The sequence below is a fragment of the Chelmon rostratus genome, chromosome 3 (assembly GCF_017976325.1).
Source record: "Chelmon rostratus isolate fCheRos1 chromosome 3, fCheRos1.pri, whole genome shotgun sequence".
NCBI lineage: Eukaryota > Metazoa > Chordata > Actinopteri > Chaetodontiformes > Chaetodontidae > Chelmon > Chelmon rostratus.
In genome coordinates this window covers 5086289-5105132 of record NC_055660.1, presented here as the reverse complement: position 1 = coordinate 5105132, position 18844 = coordinate 5086289, and the positions used below count along the sequence as shown (strand labels likewise).

At 39.0% G+C, this 18844-nt stretch overlaps 2 protein-coding genes across 2 annotated transcripts; both read left to right on the top strand.

The window, feature by feature from the left end:
- The first annotated feature begins 669 nt into the window (after positions 1 to 669).
- frg1 (FSHD region gene 1) lies at positions 670 to 12119 on the top strand. The gene is made up of 9 exons (XM_041933467.1): positions 670 to 801; positions 2183 to 2250; positions 3429 to 3551; positions 6147 to 6204; positions 6593 to 6707; positions 8151 to 8255; positions 8453 to 8544; positions 10812 to 10922; positions 11953 to 12119. Exons 1-9 carry the CDS (start codon positions 743 to 745, stop codon positions 11987 to 11989), a joined length of 768 nt encoding a protein of 255 aa, XP_041789401.1. The 5' UTR covers positions 670 to 742; the 3' UTR covers positions 11990 to 12119.
- Positions 12120 to 13537: 1418 nt separating this feature from the next.
- asah1b (N-acylsphingosine amidohydrolase (acid ceramidase) 1b) lies at positions 13538 to 18831 on the top strand. The gene is made up of 14 exons (XM_041933575.1): positions 13538 to 13695; positions 13811 to 13857; positions 14686 to 14776; positions 14857 to 14943; positions 15049 to 15127; positions 15219 to 15293; positions 15384 to 15429; positions 15512 to 15656; positions 15803 to 15857; positions 15944 to 16025; positions 17154 to 17285; positions 17601 to 17724; positions 17906 to 17962; positions 18034 to 18831. Exons 1-14 carry the CDS (start codon positions 13627 to 13629, stop codon positions 18121 to 18123), a joined length of 1179 nt encoding a protein of 392 aa, XP_041789509.1. The 5' UTR covers positions 13538 to 13626; the 3' UTR covers positions 18124 to 18831.
- The last annotated feature ends 13 nt before the right edge of the window (positions 18832 to 18844 follow it).

The window sequence follows — 18844 nt, the reverse complement described above, 5'->3', positions numbered from 1 at the left end:
ATTTGCTCGAAGTAATGCATATGGTGTTGAATGACAGCAATGATAATTTTCTTGTAGATAACCTGACTGTGTATTAGCCTAGCATGAATATTCAAAAATTAGTCAAAATTGCACATTACGACAAAATGTGAAGACCATCTCAAAGTCTACGTGGATACCTCCAATATTCATTCAGTGGAGTTAATGCTCCTCTGGTCATGCATAGAGATATCCAAACCAAACTCAGTTCAAATCGAGCAAAGAAGCAATCTATATACATAACAATACATAACTCAAAAACAAAGAGAGTGGTATATGGGATTCTAAATTGTATGAATTGTGTGCTGGAGATGATGTAATTCACATGGACCCTGGTGGATTCAGGTTTTTTCAGTATGTCTGGGGACTAATGTGTGCATGCTGAAGTACTAATATAATCCAGCACTGGATTGAACATATAATACACACATAATAAAAAAATTGTAATTTTTTGTAATGATTGTTGTATTGCATTACCATGTACAGGTATTACTATTTTTAGGTCACACAGTATAATGTATTGTTCCACAAAGTATTTTAAAGAAGTATATTTTCCTCTAGGTGAAGTAGGTAGTGAGGTAGGTTTAGGTTGGATGCATTTAACTGAATTGTTGAATGAGGTTCCGACTTTGAGTGTACCTCTGCGGCTGCCGTACTTGGTGTTCTGAATAGGAAAAACAATTTACACGCTTTTGAGTAACCGTGCTAACCTGTGCATAAAGCAATGGCTGAATATTCTCGCGTAAAATCAACCAAACTGGTTTTAAAAGGTCTTAACAAAGGGTAAGAGTTTTTTTAATGAGCACCAGTGATCGTTATCATTTGCATTCACTATTGGTAGCTAACTGGGTTTGTATAACCAAAGCTAAAGCTAGCTGAGGCTAAAACGTTATCGATACGTGAAGCATCCACGAGTCTAAGTTAATAGGTTAACGTTACTGTGTATTTTTGATTCAGCCAATCTAACACGTTTAAGATGACAAAGGTTGCCGCAGATCTTAAATCTTTACTCGACCGATCGGAACTAATGTTGCCTAGCTATAAAAGTTAGCTAAGACGCTAGCTCCTTCTGTGACTAGCTAACGTTAACTGAACATAACAACTGTGGTTCATGTGTGAACAAACTGACTTTCTTTGTCCAAAAAGAGTTCAACTTCAGCCGAACTGTCAGATATAGTCGGGCATTTAAAAGACATTGATTTGACGTAATTAACGTTGGATACTAAAAGTCTCATCGTGTTGTTTAACTTTATGTAATCAAAACGTAAAGTCCAAGAGGCTTCAGAGGAAGAACCTGCAAGAAAACAGAGTGGGTAGAAATTTCACAAGATTATCGAAGGACACATAAGTGTTGATGGAAAAATAGTAAGCAGGTACTTTCTCCTACTTTTTACATTCAACAAGATAGTCAACCGACCCAGAAACATCGACTTTGTGTATTGTTATATTAGTAGACATTTGCGTTACATATTTACAAATTCATTCATACATACAGCAACACTACTTTGTTGTTTTGGGGCATTTTTATTAGACTGCCACAAAAATATAATTTGGTCTGAAGTTTAAGTTGCAGCTCAACTAAATTTAAAGAGTAACTTATTTATGCTGACCTTCACTCATTTAATTTCTCACCTTAGATAGATAGATAGATAGATACTTCTCCAAAGAGAAATTTGCAGTTCCAGTTGCAGTTGCAGTTACACCTTACTGCAGTGACGTACAGGTACACTCCCTGCACTGTGACATCAGTGTTGGGTGTAGTCACAGGTGCTACTGAGCACATTTTTGACCGCACCCAACAGTGATGCTGAGTGTGGTCAGAGGTAAGAAAAGGCTTGAAGCTTTCAATCAGAGAGAGCAGAGAAACGTTGCTTTTCAGCCTCTTTAAGTCAACAAGGTCCAGCCCTTTCTGAAGGGCCTGCAGCTTGTGTCCTACAATCATAATTCATAACAATAACTGAATGATAACTCAGTGATTTGTTATTGACCTTAAGAACCTTGCGGGTGTATTTTCAAGGAAAATGTATTCACTTGCAAAATAACTCGCCCACCTGAGAGGTGTAATATTTGGGTATGCTTGCAAGGTCAGCCTGTGAAATTCAACATTTAGCATCCTAACCTATCTTCTTTTTGTATGTTTTATTATATTTTTATTTTTTCACAGGAAAAAGAAGAAGCATAAAGATAAGAAGAGAAAAGCTGCAGATGAAGAAGAAAAACTTGATATTATTGGTATGTATATGCACTATATTGCATAAAATGAATGTAGGATTATTTCTCATTGTGGTGTGTATCTGTAAAAATCAACCGATATTAACATTCAAGGCCCAATCTGATTCTTTTTTTAGCCATGAGCACGTAACTTTAGGTATATTTAAGTATTTAATTGTAAAGAAATGTAGCATCGTGTGCATTGTGTGTTTCTACACTGATAATCATTAACAACATGAAAGCCTTGAAGCTGGTTTAAAAATAAAACATTATTGATGTTCACAGGATCAGAAACAACTTGGATTTTACAAACCCAACAAAAAGTTTGAATGTTGTATAAAACATAGATAAAAACAGAATGCAGTCACTTGCAAACGAGCTGTCCAATCATGTGCTCACAAAGTGGTGAACCTCGCTCCATCCTTGCTTGTGAACGACTGAGCCTGAGCCAAACAGCAATAAGTTGAAAATTAAGAACAATAAGGATGCTAATGAGAACAGTAGGAAGAACAAGAACAAGGTGCAAATAAGAACAAATGGAGCAAAAAAAATACAACTGTAGAACAATAAAGGTGCTAATAAGAACAAACGGAGCAATAAATTACAACTATAAAAGCTTAAAGTGTCTTTGCCCAGCAGTAGTGGATTTGGATGTTTGGATGTTTGTAATCAGAGAAGAACAGAGGTTATTGCACATAATAACTATACATTTGAGTTGTACAGTCTGACAGCGGTGGGAATGAATGACCTGCGGTAGCGCTCCTTCCTGCACTGAGTGCCTCAGTCGGCCACTGAAGGAGCTGCTCAGCTCCTCTACATTCCAGTGCAGTGGGTGAGAGCTGTTTTCCATGATGGCTGTGAGCTTGGCCAAGAGCCTCCTCTTACCCACCTCCTCCACAGAGTCCAGTGGGCAGCCCAGGACAGAGCTGACCCTCCTGACCAGCTTGTTCAGTCTCTTCCTATCCCGCTCTGTGCTGCCCTCGGCCCAGCAGACGACAGCGTAGAGGATAGCAGAGGCTACCACAGAGTCATAAAAAGTCCTGAGCAGGGGTCTGCACACTCCGCTGCATCAGATTCAGAATAAGCAGATATTTATGCTTCTGAGTGGATTCTGAACCTTAATGTTGCCGTGGCTTTTAAGCACAGAGCAGTGCCGTGTGTTATAAAACCTTTTGACATGGGCTTTTTCTGCTCACCAGGTGGTTGGTGGTCTGTCAGCAGCTTTGGTGAGATCACTGGAACGGTTGCCATAGAGATGCAAAACAACTCATACATCCATGCCCTGGATAGTGGGCTCTTCACACTCGGTGCACCACACAAAGGTAAGAAGACGCATTGGAGTGCCTTCAGAATTTGACAGGGTTACTTCAGAGGAGTCGGATCATTCATACAGTCATACAGCTCTAGTGACTTTTACTCAATTTGATCACTTTTTCTCAGCACAGTAGAAAATATCTATATGGGGGGATAATTTATTTAGTAACGTATAATTGCTTTTCAACTATAACACTTTTTTTTCTTTGCCTGATAGAACTGTTTGTACTGTTTCCACCAAAGATTTCTAAGTTTTCTATTTTAGTTGGCGATTTCTGCTATTGCTGGCTGTATGATGGCAACAATTTCTGCTGCTCTCAGTCATATTTTATTTTCTAATTGCACTTGAAATAATTGCCAGAGACTCATTAACAGTAAATTCAGAATCCGTTTTCAGATTTTATTTATTTATTTTTTTTTTAAATTCACTTTATTATTCTCTGCATTTCACCCATCACTGATTTACTGAAAAACACACACATGCAACAGGCAGTGAGACACACAGGAGCAGTGGGCTGCCGCATGAGGCGCCCAGGGAGCTTAAGTGCCTTGCTCAAGGGCACATCAGCCGGCTAATGGAGGGGGGGGGGTAGATACCCCGCCACACCTAAGTTTCTCGAGGCGGGGAATCGAGGCGACCCTCTGGTCACAAGCCGCTTCTCCAACCTCTAGGCCACGGCTGCCCGCAGATGTTCTTTGCAAAGATTTTTAACCATTTATTTTTGCTTCCATTAGTATTTCTGGCATGATCCAGTGTATTTTTGCCCCCAACTCCGATAAACTTCTGAACCAGACAAGTGTGTCCAGAAAGCGGCACATTTTGGAAGTGTTTTTTTTTTTTTTTGTAGTAGAATGTGGACTAATGCTTTAAACTGCTCAGGATTATGGCTTTTTAATAAATCAATATTATTATGCTTCAAGTTTAATTCTATAGTCGTGTTACTGTTTTGAAGAATGTGTTGTCCAATTAATGCTTCCAAACAAAGTTAGTCATCAGGGTCTTTGTTTTCTGTTTGAAGACGGGCTGCTTTGATGAGCGATTAATGGTTTTAGTCATTAATCAACATTTCCTGGTCCCAGCTCCTCAGATATGAGGCATTGATGTTTTTCTTTATGAATATCTGTAATACAGAAGAAAATAGTGGGGCTCTGCATGGGAGAAATTGCAAAGTAGGATTATAATGCAAAAATGGCACCGTGTAGGAAGTTAGCCATTTTAAATGAAGATGCAAATTCTACATCTATGCACTTATTCCACAGATGGACAAACTTGAGGAACTTAAAACTCAATTTTGAGGTTCTGTTTACTGTAGGCTCCAGGCGTTGTGGGGATGAAGGGGGTTTGCCTTCAGTCCACAAAGCAGTAAGTATTTAAGTAGTAAATCCAGACACCAGACTGAAAAGGCTGAACAGGGGTTGAGTTGAGGGTAAGGACAGAGCAAACTCCGAATTTTCACTCACTTCTGCCTGCAGGCACTTCTGAGGGAGTGGTGCTCATTGAAACAGTCTGCCCGGAACGAGACACTAATAACAATTAATTCAGCCCACGTTTTGTGAGAACCAGTGAAAATGGCTGGGAGATTGAAACATCCCAATTCCCTTAGTGGGTCCTCATCCTCAGCATGCACATAAGCTCATTTCTAGGAGATGAAAGAGGACGCAAGCTAGCAGTATAGAAGTGGAGATTAAAGATTTCCCCCTCCTGACTGGATTTTCCACACTGTGGATGATGCAGCGTTTTAGAAAACTGCAAAAAATGTTCACATTCAGCTGCAGGTCAGAGGAAACACACTGATGTTCTCTTAGCCAACTCTGAGGGTCACCGTCTGACATATTTCAAAGATAATCAGCCTTTTGAAAAAGCATCTTATGTCATATTTCACCTCTACTTTATTAATGCTTTCCTCGTTAATGTCTCACAGGCTCTGTTCTTTCTTGACCTGAATCCTGTATGACGCAAACATGATTTATGCCAGAGTTTGATTTATTGTAAAGGTCAGGAGGTGACCTAATCACAGGCACATCAGTTTTATGAAATCATGAGGAACCCAGAAGACCTCAGTGTAAAATAAAACATTTAAATGCAACACAACAGTTCGCTCCATATCTTATTCCAAATGTCTCAGTGCTGGTGAACTGGACCCAGATCAGCACAGCACTACCTAGCCAGAGGGCTTGAATTATTAATTACAAGAATGCATTAGTAAAGCAGGACGCAGGTCTCAAGGAATTTGGTGTAAGAAGAAAAATTATGCACATTTTCATAATGGATTGTTACACAGTAATTAATTAACCACTAAATGATTGTTTTTGTCTGGCAAAAGCTTTTCTGTCAAACTAGAAGATCAGTGTCCAGAATTTGGTCACAGGTCAATCATCTTGAATCACAAAATATTATAACTCGGCTTTCAGCCTGCTGCAACTGTTTTTTGTTTGTAACGGGTAGCGAGATGCATCTCATTAATAATAAATGTAACCACAACAAAGAATGAAAGATGCAGAATAATTCTGTGTATGGACCAATATAAATCAATTTGAAAAGCAGCAGCAGCAGCAGCAACCGTAAAATCTTTAAAAGGTAAACATTGTTTTATATGTTTCAGATGATGAAGGACCTGACCCTCCAGAACAGTTTACCGCCATCAAGGTGTCAGACACAAGGTGAGTACGCGAAGACAAACTCCATGTTCGATTTGCATTCACAGATGATCCTTCACTAAAAGATTTAATACCCGGCTTCTGCAGGGGAGCTTTATAGAGTCTAAATGTATGAGAGCAATTTACCCTTCCAGCTTCCTGCTGGGGTGAATTGGACTGGCCATTCTGGAGGTATTTCTATAGTTATGAATCTGAGATCTCAAATCAACTCTGATATTATTTTACCTATCCTGTCATAAAGGCAAAATCATTTTGTAAAGCCTTAGAAATACCACATACTGGCTTTCCTAATAAACGAGCCCTTTTTATGATCTGTCATTTTTGAGGCATTGAGAAGTCTGTCCCAGTGTGCTGCCACTGAAGAATTTAGTTGGTCATTTTTCTGTTGCAGGGTAGCCTTGAAGTCTGGATATGGCAAGTACCTGGGTATCAACTCTGAGGGTCTGGTCATGGGGCGATCTGATGCCATTGGCTCCAGAGAACAATGGGAACCAGTGTTTCAGAATGTAAGTTTCTGTTTCTTCATGGCGCATATGTACATTTAACCTTGTGGAGGAAGGCCTGAAATAGAGGATGATACTGGAGAGACATACATATGTCTTGTGTCCCATCTTGGCCCTTTTGTCGTAGCCAATCCCAGACCACTTTAGTGTAACCATGGTAGATTTAAGCCTTGATAACAGACAGTAGAAAGAGATGACAAGGAGAGGGATGCAACAAAGGTCCCCAGCCAGAGAGAAACTGCGGTCGTGCTGTCAATTGTCGTTTTCTAGTCCCCTAAGCCAGAAAGGCACCCATGTTAGGCCAAAATGAGATGCACATTGCATATACAGTCTTATGGACTTGTCTTTGTTCCCTATTGATGAAATTATCTTTTAATATTAAAATGTTATTGTATTTTTTGTATGTCTCTGTGTTATTCAGCTGTTTAGCTCAGGCCCATAACTGCACATTTTATTTGGCGTCTCTTAAGATAACTAATAATAATAAATGTTGATGTATTCTCTTAACTTTCTGTACCACCAGGTGTGGGATATCAGTGGCTGTATCTAATACTTTTATTGAACTTGTCTTGAGAAAGTCCAGGTCTGGAAATGTCGGTTGCACAACAAAATCATTGGGGCTGAGTGTGCAGTCGTCTTCTCCTCAATACAAGCAGAGCTGAAACAATTGATCAATAAGTTGATCAGCTGAAACGTAACGACCTACTGCAGTCGTTTTTCAAGCTGAAAGGCCAAAATTTCACAGGTTCCAGCTTCTCAGGTCTAACCACAACTGCTTCTGTTTGTCATATATGACAATAAACTGGACTGTTGCTCTGATAAAAAAAACATATTTGAATTGAGACAGGCATTTTTTACTTGTTTCTGACATTTTATTGATGAAGCAAACAAGTATGAAGAACATAATCTGCAGACTAATTGATAATGAAAATAATAATTATTTTCAGATGTATGCCTGACACTGCAAAGAATGCTGGAATAAATTTCAATTGGATAATGTAAAAATTGTTCTTATTAAAATGTTCTTGTATAAGTAAATCTTTTCATTTCCAGGGATGCTCCTATGAATATCAATTCGTATTTGAAATAAATACACATAGTTTTGTAGCTATAGCACATCATGTAAAAAGGGACTCATTTTTTACAGCTGTCCCCTGCTTTTCACGGCTCGCCTCATGCCTGATTGGAGTTTAGTCCATGAGAGATAGCACTTAACTGTAGTCAGGAACAACTAATTCATTATGCAGAATGCATCTACCTTATCACGGCAGCGCACTGCTCGCCTTGATGCTTTGTTAAACCTATAAACAACCTGCCCGGCACAACCTTGAGACTCTTTTACATCAAATATCAGGCAACCTTTCATGTCTGTCACAACAACCATTCCCACTGCAATTCTATCTAATCTACTGCCTCCTCCTCTGTTTTCTGTCTGTTCTGCCTCAGGGCAAAATGGCTCTCCTGGCAGCAAATAGCTGTTTCATCTCCTACAGTGACAGTGGGGACATCGTGGCCAAGAGCAAGACAGCAGGGGATGGCGAGATGGTGAAGGTGATGTGTAAACTGTGTTCTTCCACAAGGTTGCATGTTAATCCTTTCATTTTAAGCATGCAATCTCTGTGGGGTCCTGACTGTGGAGATGGAAGGGGAAAATGTTTTTGACCTTGCTTTACGCGGTTCAAGGTATTGATATTTAATGCAAAACTTCTCCTCCTGTTTTTTTTTATCTCCCCCTGAATGATGAGCAGATCAGAACGAGTGTGGAACGAGAGGCCAAGCGTAAAGATGACATTGCAGAAGAGGACAGGGGCAATGTGAAGTCTTGTGAGGTCAATTATGTGTAAGTAACCTCCGCTGTGTACAACTGAAGCTCTGACTTAAAGCACGATCAATAACAAATGAAGGCAGCCATGTTGGCCCCTCTCTGCATATGACTTTAATATTAACCGTCATTCTCTGCCAGGTTCAGTAGACCTTTTTATGCTGCATTCAATTGTGCACAAATTACCGGAGTGTAATCGACTCCTCTCTGACATAGTGTCAATAACAATTAAAAGTTTTACCAACACTGTTTATTCCTGCACTTTTGTTCAAGAAATTAGCCCCTTGTTCTGTGTCCATGTAGTGTTTTTTTTCTGAGAGGAAGCGTCGTTTTTCAAGCGTTTCCAATGAGGAGAGAGTGTGTGCTGCAGCACACGGCCGCTCCGAGGGCCTCCAGTTGAAAATGTCTGAACTTTTCAGAAAGGAGCTGGGGTCGTCTCTGACGCTCCTCATTACGTGGGAGTGACATCACCTGTCATTTCCGAGTTGCTCTTTATATGTTTTTGTTTTTGTTTTTTTTACAACTAACAGGTTTGACAGAAAATTTCTCCTGACTAGGTCGGCTTACTTTGTGTTTCCGAAGCTTATTTTTGATTATATGACAAAATACAGAATACAACTTGCCAACGATTCAGCAATGCCATGCTGAGCCGGTGCAGTTTGTTGCTTGCCCCCATTTGTTGTTTGTCTTCTTGCACTTCTTATATATGACATGGTTTGTTGTACATCTGACCATTTGTAACTAAACTGCTTCCACACCGCTGCAGTCGCTCCCCTTTCGAGGACCGACTCCTCCACTGCGGAGACGATTCATCCATGTTTGTCGTTGCTCTGCGTAACAGTATGACATCATTATGTCAACAGGACGAAATATTACCGTTACCACAATATTAATTTTATTTCATCATTTTAAAGATTATACTAATATTTTTTAAAATAGTTTGTCAGTGCAGCATATACTGTATGTCGTCGCTGTCTTTTTTGTCCTGTTTAGGACCTTGAAAGTGACTTTTAAAGTGGAATTTGTTTTTAAGATGTTGTCACATTGTATCAACAATATACTTGCGCTTCACAGCTTGATGTTTTACGGTTTAAGCAGTGTACCTTTCAGCCCCCTCTGAAATAAGTGCCACAGCACTTTATTCTGATTGAGGGGAAAAACTGTGATTTCCCTCCCATTATCTTCACATTGTGTCGATCGGCACTGACAAGATTTTGACAACAAAATCACACCCCGGGATGTGAGATCACGCCTTTAAGCTACCGCCTCATCAGTCCTGCGCCTTAAAGATGCAATTGATGGTCTGCTGTTGTGGGGGGATGAGAAAGCAGGCAACGCCACATTTTAGCTTCCGATGCTGCAAGTGTTTTATATATAGCCCGTCAGCGGCCTATTAAGTTCCAGGCAATATGTCTGAAGCTGTTTTTTTGCTTGGCATGGTTTGGCTTGTGTTTGGACTCTATTATTTGTTTTAGATGAATGCTGGGGAAATGGACTCATCATGTTGACATGTTGATAATGGCTGCCCTTGAGCCTGTGTCTTGATGTAGTGTTAAGCGTCTGAAATGCCTTTCAGGATGGAGTGCAGCTTGGAAATCATAAAACACAGGCAGAGCGAAGAGAAACTAAATATCAAGGAAGTTTCTGACTGGATGCCTTGGTTGTTTATGGCACTGTTGTGGAAGATATCTGAATTTATTGTTAAGATTGCTTAAATTAGAATAACAGATTATTTTAAGCTCTCCCTTGCACATTTAAAATATTCATGAAGGTTCACGATGACAGAAGGCGTTGGATAAAGTCCTCGCAGCCTATCACACAGCACAGTGGTACTTTGATAAATTTCTTGCAGAGCTTATTTAGATACATGTATTATTTTAGCCTGAAAGCTTGATTAATGAGAAGAATATCCCACCCTCATTAGCAAATTCCACTGTTATCCCTGATAAAACATCCAGCTTTAGTTGAATATTTAAATAATAGTACTGTATATGCTGATTTGTGGCAGGTAGTCGGCTTAACCATTCAGCCTATTGCTGTTTAGCTGCCACTGTCAACATTTAGATACCCTGCTCTAGTTAATTCTTGGCTCAATATCTGACTTTTTTTTAAGATTTAGCTTCTTAGAGCCTCAGTGTCACTTCTCAAAAGAGGATAACTTGTGAAAATGTCAGTAATTTTGAGAGCGAGTCTGTGTTTATGTGTGTGTGAATGGAGTGGTGAGCCATTTGCCTTTTCACATCCTTTTGTGATAAGTCTTGTAAATGTTGCTGTGCGAATTACAGGAAGAAGTTTCAGAGTTTTCAAGATCGGCGGCTCAGGGTTAATGAGGATGACACCGTCGTGCTGAAGAGAGCCAGAACAGACGGGAAGTTCCATGAAGCCTTGCTCGACAGGTGTGAAAATAAGCGCGTTAGATATTTACTCTCAAACACCTCATTTACATTTTTTTTGTTATCACCCTTCCTCAAGTGTTTCTTCACGTCTAAAGGAAGTTTATACATGCATGTATATAATCAAACTGCACTGTGTACACTCACAGTATTCACTCCAGTTTGTGCTGAATCAATATTCCCACACGGTGAAATGCATGCCAATAAAGAGCTGGCAGTTGAGTTTAATCCATGAGCATTAGATATAAACAAACTATAAACCTCCTTCCACAATATATGAAAGTAAAGAGGTGCACTGTGTAATGTTTTCATTGACTTCCAGTCCACTGAACCTCTTCTTTAAAGCCAGTTTATGAAAAGAATTATAGAAAGATGATCATTATATGTTGGAAGGTTACTTTTGACAATATTTCCAATGTCTTTAAAGAGAAGGTCCAGTTAAAATGTTAAGCTACAGCTGAAATGTTGAGTAAAAATAAAATGTGTGGACGATTTTGCTGAATTTAAAACATCAACAACCCTACATGTTTTTGTATTAGAGAGATTTGTATGGATCCACACAGACATGTTACATGAAAGCCTAACACTCAAACTGCAGTGGGACCAGCTTGTATTATTTTATTTATTGTTTACTTTGCACCATTAGATGTGTTATTTGAACGAGTGGAAGCTCATAGGCAGGTAGTTCAGGTAGCCTCATGCTGTCATGATAGCCGTAGTAACAAGTGTGCTAAGTGAGAATATATGCATGCTGTCACGTCATGCAACAGAACTGAGAATCAAGCCTGCATGTGTCACTCACTGCAAGGTGTTAAAAATACCATCATCAGATAATTATACCAATGCAGTAAAATCTCTATATGTATACAAAAAAGAAATATCATTCAAATGTTGCTCATTGTTGATTTCAAATTGAAAATAATTTGACTTTGACAGTGAATTATTAATTAAAAAAATAACAGAAAATAGATTGATTGCACAGACATGTTACACTGTTACTGTTACACTGACTGTGTTTTTGTTTTCATTACAGGAGAAGCAAAATGAAAGCAGACAGGTACTGCAAGTGAAGACTCAGCTTCACAGATTACTGCCATGGCTTTGTAAATGTCTTCATTTTATAGATTTTGCCATTTGACATTTAATGTACTGTTTTTGTTGTTGTTTTATTAATATTTTGATTAAAATGACATGGCCAGATGAGTTTGTTGGATTAATCTTAATGGTGACATTTATAGAATGCAGATAGATAGAGTGCTTTATTCATCCCCTGAGGGAACATTGCATTATCACAAAACACACATTATCACAAAACACACATAATTTACTCAAAGCTGACCTGAGGTAGGTAAGCAGTAGGCAGGTGACTCATTGCACTGTTCTCTGTAAATAATTAACCATCCCTTCACTTTGTTGTGGAGCAACTGTTTGTTAAACCTTTGGGTTATATGATGAGCCATGTTTCTGAAATAGTTCCACCTCATTTTGTAGTTGTACATAGTGATGGAGTGTACGTAAACTATTACTGAGTTGGTGATACTCATTGGGCAAACAACTGCCAGGACTGACCTTTAACAAACCTTTGATGAAAAGTCAGAATGTATTATTCATTTATATTGTGACTCTAATCAGTTTGACAGTATTTGATGTGATGCTTTGCCGTAAGTTTATTTAATTAAGATAAATGTCACCCGAAAAAAAGTAACACATAACTCTCCATCCCTCATTGCTCACTTCATGGCCAAAAGTATTCGGACAAGAATGGCAGATTTGGTCATTTATGCTGCTTTCTGATGCACATATGTACATGATAAATTGATTGAGGAAGGTAATCAACTGATCACTTGATAATGTGAGTTGTCATGTTGTGTGAGTGCTGTACATGTGAATGAGTATGTACATATGTAATAGTTTTGGAAAAGGAACAAATCCCGTAAGTAAAAGCATCAACAAAGTAAAAATAACTAAATTCAAAATTCTACCTAAGTTAAAGTACAGAGGTATTATCAGCAACACGACTTAAAGTATTAAACGTGCACAGATATTTTTTCTGCATAAAAATGCCCCCCAGTGATATTCTGTTATATATTACATTATAACACTGTTGATATTGTATACGTTATGTCCAGTTCAGTGGTTTAGTCCACTGGTTTCCAACTGAGGAATCAGGGCTCTCCAAAGGGTCAGAAGAGGGTTGTGGGATGGTTAATGGAGTGTGAAAGAAAAAAAACTTTTACTCTGCAAATGTATTTTTTTTTCTCTTTTTTCTTTACTTTTCACATATCTGTGCTTTTTGTAAAATACTCCTTTGTAATCTCACCCCATAACCTTTAAACAATTGTTTCTGAGAAATGCAATTGATCATATAAGCGTTATTTATCTTTGCTTCCGTGTGGAACCAACCACTGGCCTTTCTGTTTCGAGGGGTGTTGTGTAATACATCGTTACTCATTTTGGGCAAGATTCTCGCCTTTTTGACAAATAAGAAAATAATCGTTGTTTTTTTTTTATTAGTGTCGTCGAATACGCATAGGAATTATTCGGGGGTTTTCTGTACAAATGCGTGTACGCCCCTTTTAGCACTTCCGGTTTTCCCTCTTGTGCATAAAAGTGAAGTCACTGTCACGGGATAAACAGTAGCTACTTCCGCAGTAAACTTACTTAAGCTAAATAAACCGACGCGGGACGGACATCAGTTCTTCCAAAAATGGGTCACTGCGTTTTTCTCATTTTAGCGGCTCTATTGTCTGTCGTATCGACACAGTTTATACCCCCGGTAAGCGACATCTCCGCCTCATCACTATGTTGTTTAACACATTATTTTAACAAATGCTGCGTGTGTTTTCTAAAAGTAACGTTATAATGAGCTGTATTCATGCATTTATTCACAGTACACAGAAGAGTGTCGGTCAGAAATGTATCCACCAAAGGGTCCCACGTAAGTAGCTTTCGTTTGTAATCGTCAAAGAAAAACACTGTCTGAACTACCAATTATCGTTAGCTAACGTTAGCTATGCAAGTCACAGTGTGTTCTGTAACACCTGTGCTTAGAACTGAACTGTGCCACCTTCACTGGCTCCTCGTAAACCATACCATCCTAATTCACAAGTTGTAGTTAGGTAATGCTGTGTTTTGTTTCCCTTTTTGTTGGCCGCAATTTTGATAATAAATTCATCATTTAAGTAATCAAGCAAAAACCATAAATATTCAGTGGTTCCAACTAATCACACATGGAGATATGCTGCTTTTTCTCTCTGATATATCGTTGCACAGTGAATATGTTTGAGTTTTGGACAGCTGTACAAAATAGGCAATTTGAAGATACCAACTTCGGCTTATGATAGGAAAAGAAAAACATTGTTGTTGGCAGCACTGATATTGACCACACTTACTTTACATACATACCCAAAGTTATGGAAGTGCAATAGTAAACTGCTTGAGTATCCTTTAAATCAGTAAGGGTAGTTTGTGTACATTCCCTTTAGAATAATTTTTTTTTCCTTCTCAAAACTTAAATCAGCAATTAATTTTTTTCCGTTCCCATTATGTAAACATTAATTGTGAAGTCTATAAATTATCAACAAACAGTGTAAAATGTATAAACTGCTCCAATAGACTTAGGTGCTGCAATTAGCTGGAGGCATTACGTGTCAAGTTAATTCAAAACAGTAAAAATAAGAATCTCTTCTGATCAGTCACGTGAGTAGGATGTTATCATTTGCATCATTATGCTTCAGTAGTTTTGCAGCTTTTCCTTTCTGATCAGGTTCAGAGGAGCCATCAGTTGGTACACAGTGGACCTCGATTTACCACCCAGCAAGAGATGGACAGCTCTGATTACTGACAAAAAAGCAGATGTAAGAACTCTGGGATGTACTTTAAAGTGGTCTCACACAAATGTCACCTTTGTTTTTGACTGTGATCTTTTTCTCTTAAGCTGGTCACCATGATTCAGGCCATCAAAGACTTGGCTGATGCTTTTGTGCCCAGCGGGAGGCTGATAGAGCTGGTCGACATTACGCTGGTGAGTGCCACTTTGTCTCCTTGAGCTGTTATCCTCAGAATAACTGACGTATTTTTATTGTCACAAAAGACCTCTTGAATTCAGTATGTTTATTATCCTCTCCAGCCTCTGATGGCGGACACACTCCCATACCCTTTTAGTGATGAAATAAAAGGAGTTGCAGCTGCTTCTGGGATTCCTCTTGGTAAGTAAACACAGATCTTCTCAATTCTCTAACTGGAAAAAATACCACATTGACCTCTTTTCTTTCTTTTTTTTTTTTTTAAATAATCCAGGTGAAGTTGTCTTGTTCAACGTGTTCTATGAGGTGTTCACTGTGTGCACGTCAGTTGTTGCAGAAGACGATAAGGGTAGGTCATTGTCTAGAATCAGGTTGATTAGCTAACTTAAAATAATGCTTCATCAGTACTGAGATGCTTTTGGGCTTTGCATTCTTACAGGTAACCTCATTCACGGTAGAAATCTGGATTTTGGATTATTTCTGGGGTAAGAATAACCCCACAAATCACAAATTTGAAGCTTGATGGGGGGTAAGATTAAATCTCATGAGATGGACTTGTCTTCACAGCTGGGATGTGAAAAACAAGTCATGGATCATTACTGAGAAGCTGAAGCCTCTATTGGTCAACCTGGACTTCAAGAGAAATAACCAGACTGTCTTCAAATCCACAAACTTTGCTGGATATGTTGGCATGCTGACTGGCATCAAGCCTGTAAGTCATTTAGTATTATAACTGACGACTCAACCAGCAAAACAAGGCAGTATTTAACATCAGTGACAGCTGCTGACTTGTGTACACCTCTTGCACAGTTCAACATGTGTGAAAGATTAAATCGATGAGTCCTCTCTCTCTCCCAGCACCTGTTCACTCTGACGATGAATGAGCGCTTCAGCCTCGATGGAGGATACATCGGTGAGTACCTCCACAGGCATTTCGAGAGATATTCTCTGTTTTGTGACTGCTTGTCATCGTCTGAGTGGATCCATTTTCTCGTGCAGGAATCCTGGAGTGGATCTTGGGGAAGAGAGATGGGATGTGGATGAGCTTTCTCACCCGCTCTGTCCTCGAAAATGCAAACAGGTATTCCTCTTTGATGTTTAAGGGTTGGATTTCTTGGGTGCTAGTGTTGCTGTAATGCTTCCATTTTGTGTTCAATTGCACCACTGCAATTAAAAGTGCTGAATTGAAAACATTAGAAGTATGTGTGATCAGGAAAATGTAGCTGAAGTATTTAAAGTACTCTAAGTAAGAATGATTGAAATTATCAAGCTCATTGCCAATTAATTTTTTGTCAATTGGTTAATCAACTAATAATTTCAGGTGTATTTGTATATACTGCTCGGTAGTTTGACTTATAACAAACCATTACATTTTATAAGTTATTCCTTTGTTTTGCAAGGAAAAGATCTTAAATTGTAAATAGTAACTAAAGATGTCAGATAATTGTAGTTGAGTAAAAAGAACATTTCCCTGAAGTACAAGTATGTTAAGTTGACTTGAATAAATGTAATTAGTTACATTCCACTACTGGGGACACACATGCACGGCACAAGCAGTGTTAATGTGATCCACATTTTTATGGAGAGCAGTGATGCTTCTCTATGTCTGGTAGCCATAAAGTGCTATAAAATGTTCAATGCACCAGTTTAAGAAGACTGTAAAAAGGTCATCAGATGATGTACAGCATGCAGGTTTAATAAGACCATGCAGTTTTTTCTAATGAACATTAATGCTGACGAAGAAGTGTTCGGGAGAAACAAAACACATTTTATTACAATGAAAGCTCCACAGGGTGCCTTTTTAGCATTCTGAAAAATAAAATGTAATCAATTTCGAGTTAGGTTTATTTGGATAGCATGGTTTAACAAGGCAATTTAAAAGCTTAGCATAAAAACAGTATTGAGATATAGGAGATATAAAATGACAAATAGGATTTAAAAGACAAAAATTAAATTAAATTTGAATGAATAAATTAAGCGGGAGAATAAAAACTACAGTGCATTGCTGTGCATCACATGAATGAATAGTCCCAAGTTTAATTTAATAAAAAGCAGTGGCACACAGAAAAGTTTTAAGCTGTACTTTAAAAGAGCAGAGTTGGAATGGAGTTTGTTCCAGATTTGTCGTGCAGATTAACTGAATGCTGCCTGTCTGTGTTAAGTGACGATGTCTCCGTCTTAACGATGAGTGTTGTCCCATTCTCACTAGCTATGAGGAAGCCAAAACTAGCCTGGCTCAGACCAAGCTGCTGGCTCCGGCCTACTTCATCCTGGGAGGAAACCGTACAGGCCAGGGCTGCATCATCACCAGGTCCAGAGAGCTCAGTATTGATATCTTGGAGTGAGTACTGGAGCTTATTTTGTACTTTTTAGAGCATTTAATGGAAACAATACAGTTTTTTTCACCATTTATTTAACTATAAACACTGTATAACCTGCAAAATAATAAAGAAATGTAGCAGTGCCTGCTGTATCTTGTGCTCTAGTGGCTAAAAGGTCACAATGATGCAGTTCTTGTGAAACACCTCTTGCTCAAGTAGGAACTGATGACCGCTTTGGTTTCAGATCACCTGATTCTAACTCTGTTGCACAAATCAGTTGCTTAGTACAGCTGCATGTCACATGTTGAGGTATTCATGTCATTGTCGTATCTCAGGATTGACCTGAAGCTGGGCCGGTGGTACGTCCTGGAGACAAACTACGATCACTGGAAGGAGCCTTTGTTCCTGGATGATCGCAGAACTCCAGCCATGAAGTGCATGAACCAGACCGCGCAGAAAGTGAGTACTGAGGACTCCCACTTCCTGCTCAGAACTAGATGGATCTCTGTGTCTGTCAATGTTTTCAGATGTAGTTAAAGCTTGGTCACTTGATTTGTGGGCCTGAAGTTCACGTCTGGCATGTTACATTCCTGTTTTATCAAAGTGGTAACACACCTTTGATCTGTCCCTGTGTTTTTAGAACATCTCACTGAAGACCATGTATAATGTGCTCTCAACCAAACCAGTGCTGAACAAGGTGAGTCTTTTAATGACGTTTGTGTTTATTCATTCAAAGTTCAGTGTAAATAACTTCACTGTTTTCCACAGCTGACCACATACACAACACTGATGCAAGTGTCTGAGGGAAAACTGGAGTCGTATGTCCGCGACTGCCCAAACCCCTGCATGCCCTGGTAACGGTCCAACCACTGACCTCTGATCAGTTTGTAAATGCGTCTCTGCACGGAGACGAGATGAGCTCAGCTGATTATTTGTGTTTGCACAGCGACAAGTCGCCTGATCCAAGGTTTATCTTGATGGGATGTCATTTTGACATGTTTTTTCCTGGAATTCTTAAAAGCTTTAAAGTACTAAATCCTACTTTTTTCATTTTGAGGGTAATTGGTACAAAGTTAATCTAACTTGTAAATGTCCTCCCTGTTATTTTTACTGTAATTATACGTATTATTTGCAAGGAGTCCATCGGTGGAGCTCAGTGCGGGCCTAGGGACCCCTGAGATGAATGCTTTTGTATAACTCAATGTTAAATATTAATATTGTTCCATTTTATGTGTAATATCTAAAATCAAGCCCACACTCACCACTCCGTGCCTCCACACTGTGCCCCTGCTGTAGTTTTGTAGCTGTAGTTAACAGCTAAGTAAGGTTGTCTGTCTCACCACGACTGACCACTTCATGCACTGATACTATTAAATGTCCCTCTTAGCTGACCACTTTTTATTTTTAAAGCTGGTAAATAAAAGGATTCCCAAATTTAAGGTTCTACCTACGTCTCGGTTATATTATGACATTACGTTGTTTTTGGATTTCTCGTTTGGTGCTGCAACAAACAGTCATTTTCCCAATTATTGATACATTGTTTTGTCTATTAAATGTCAGAAAGTGGTGGGAAATGCCC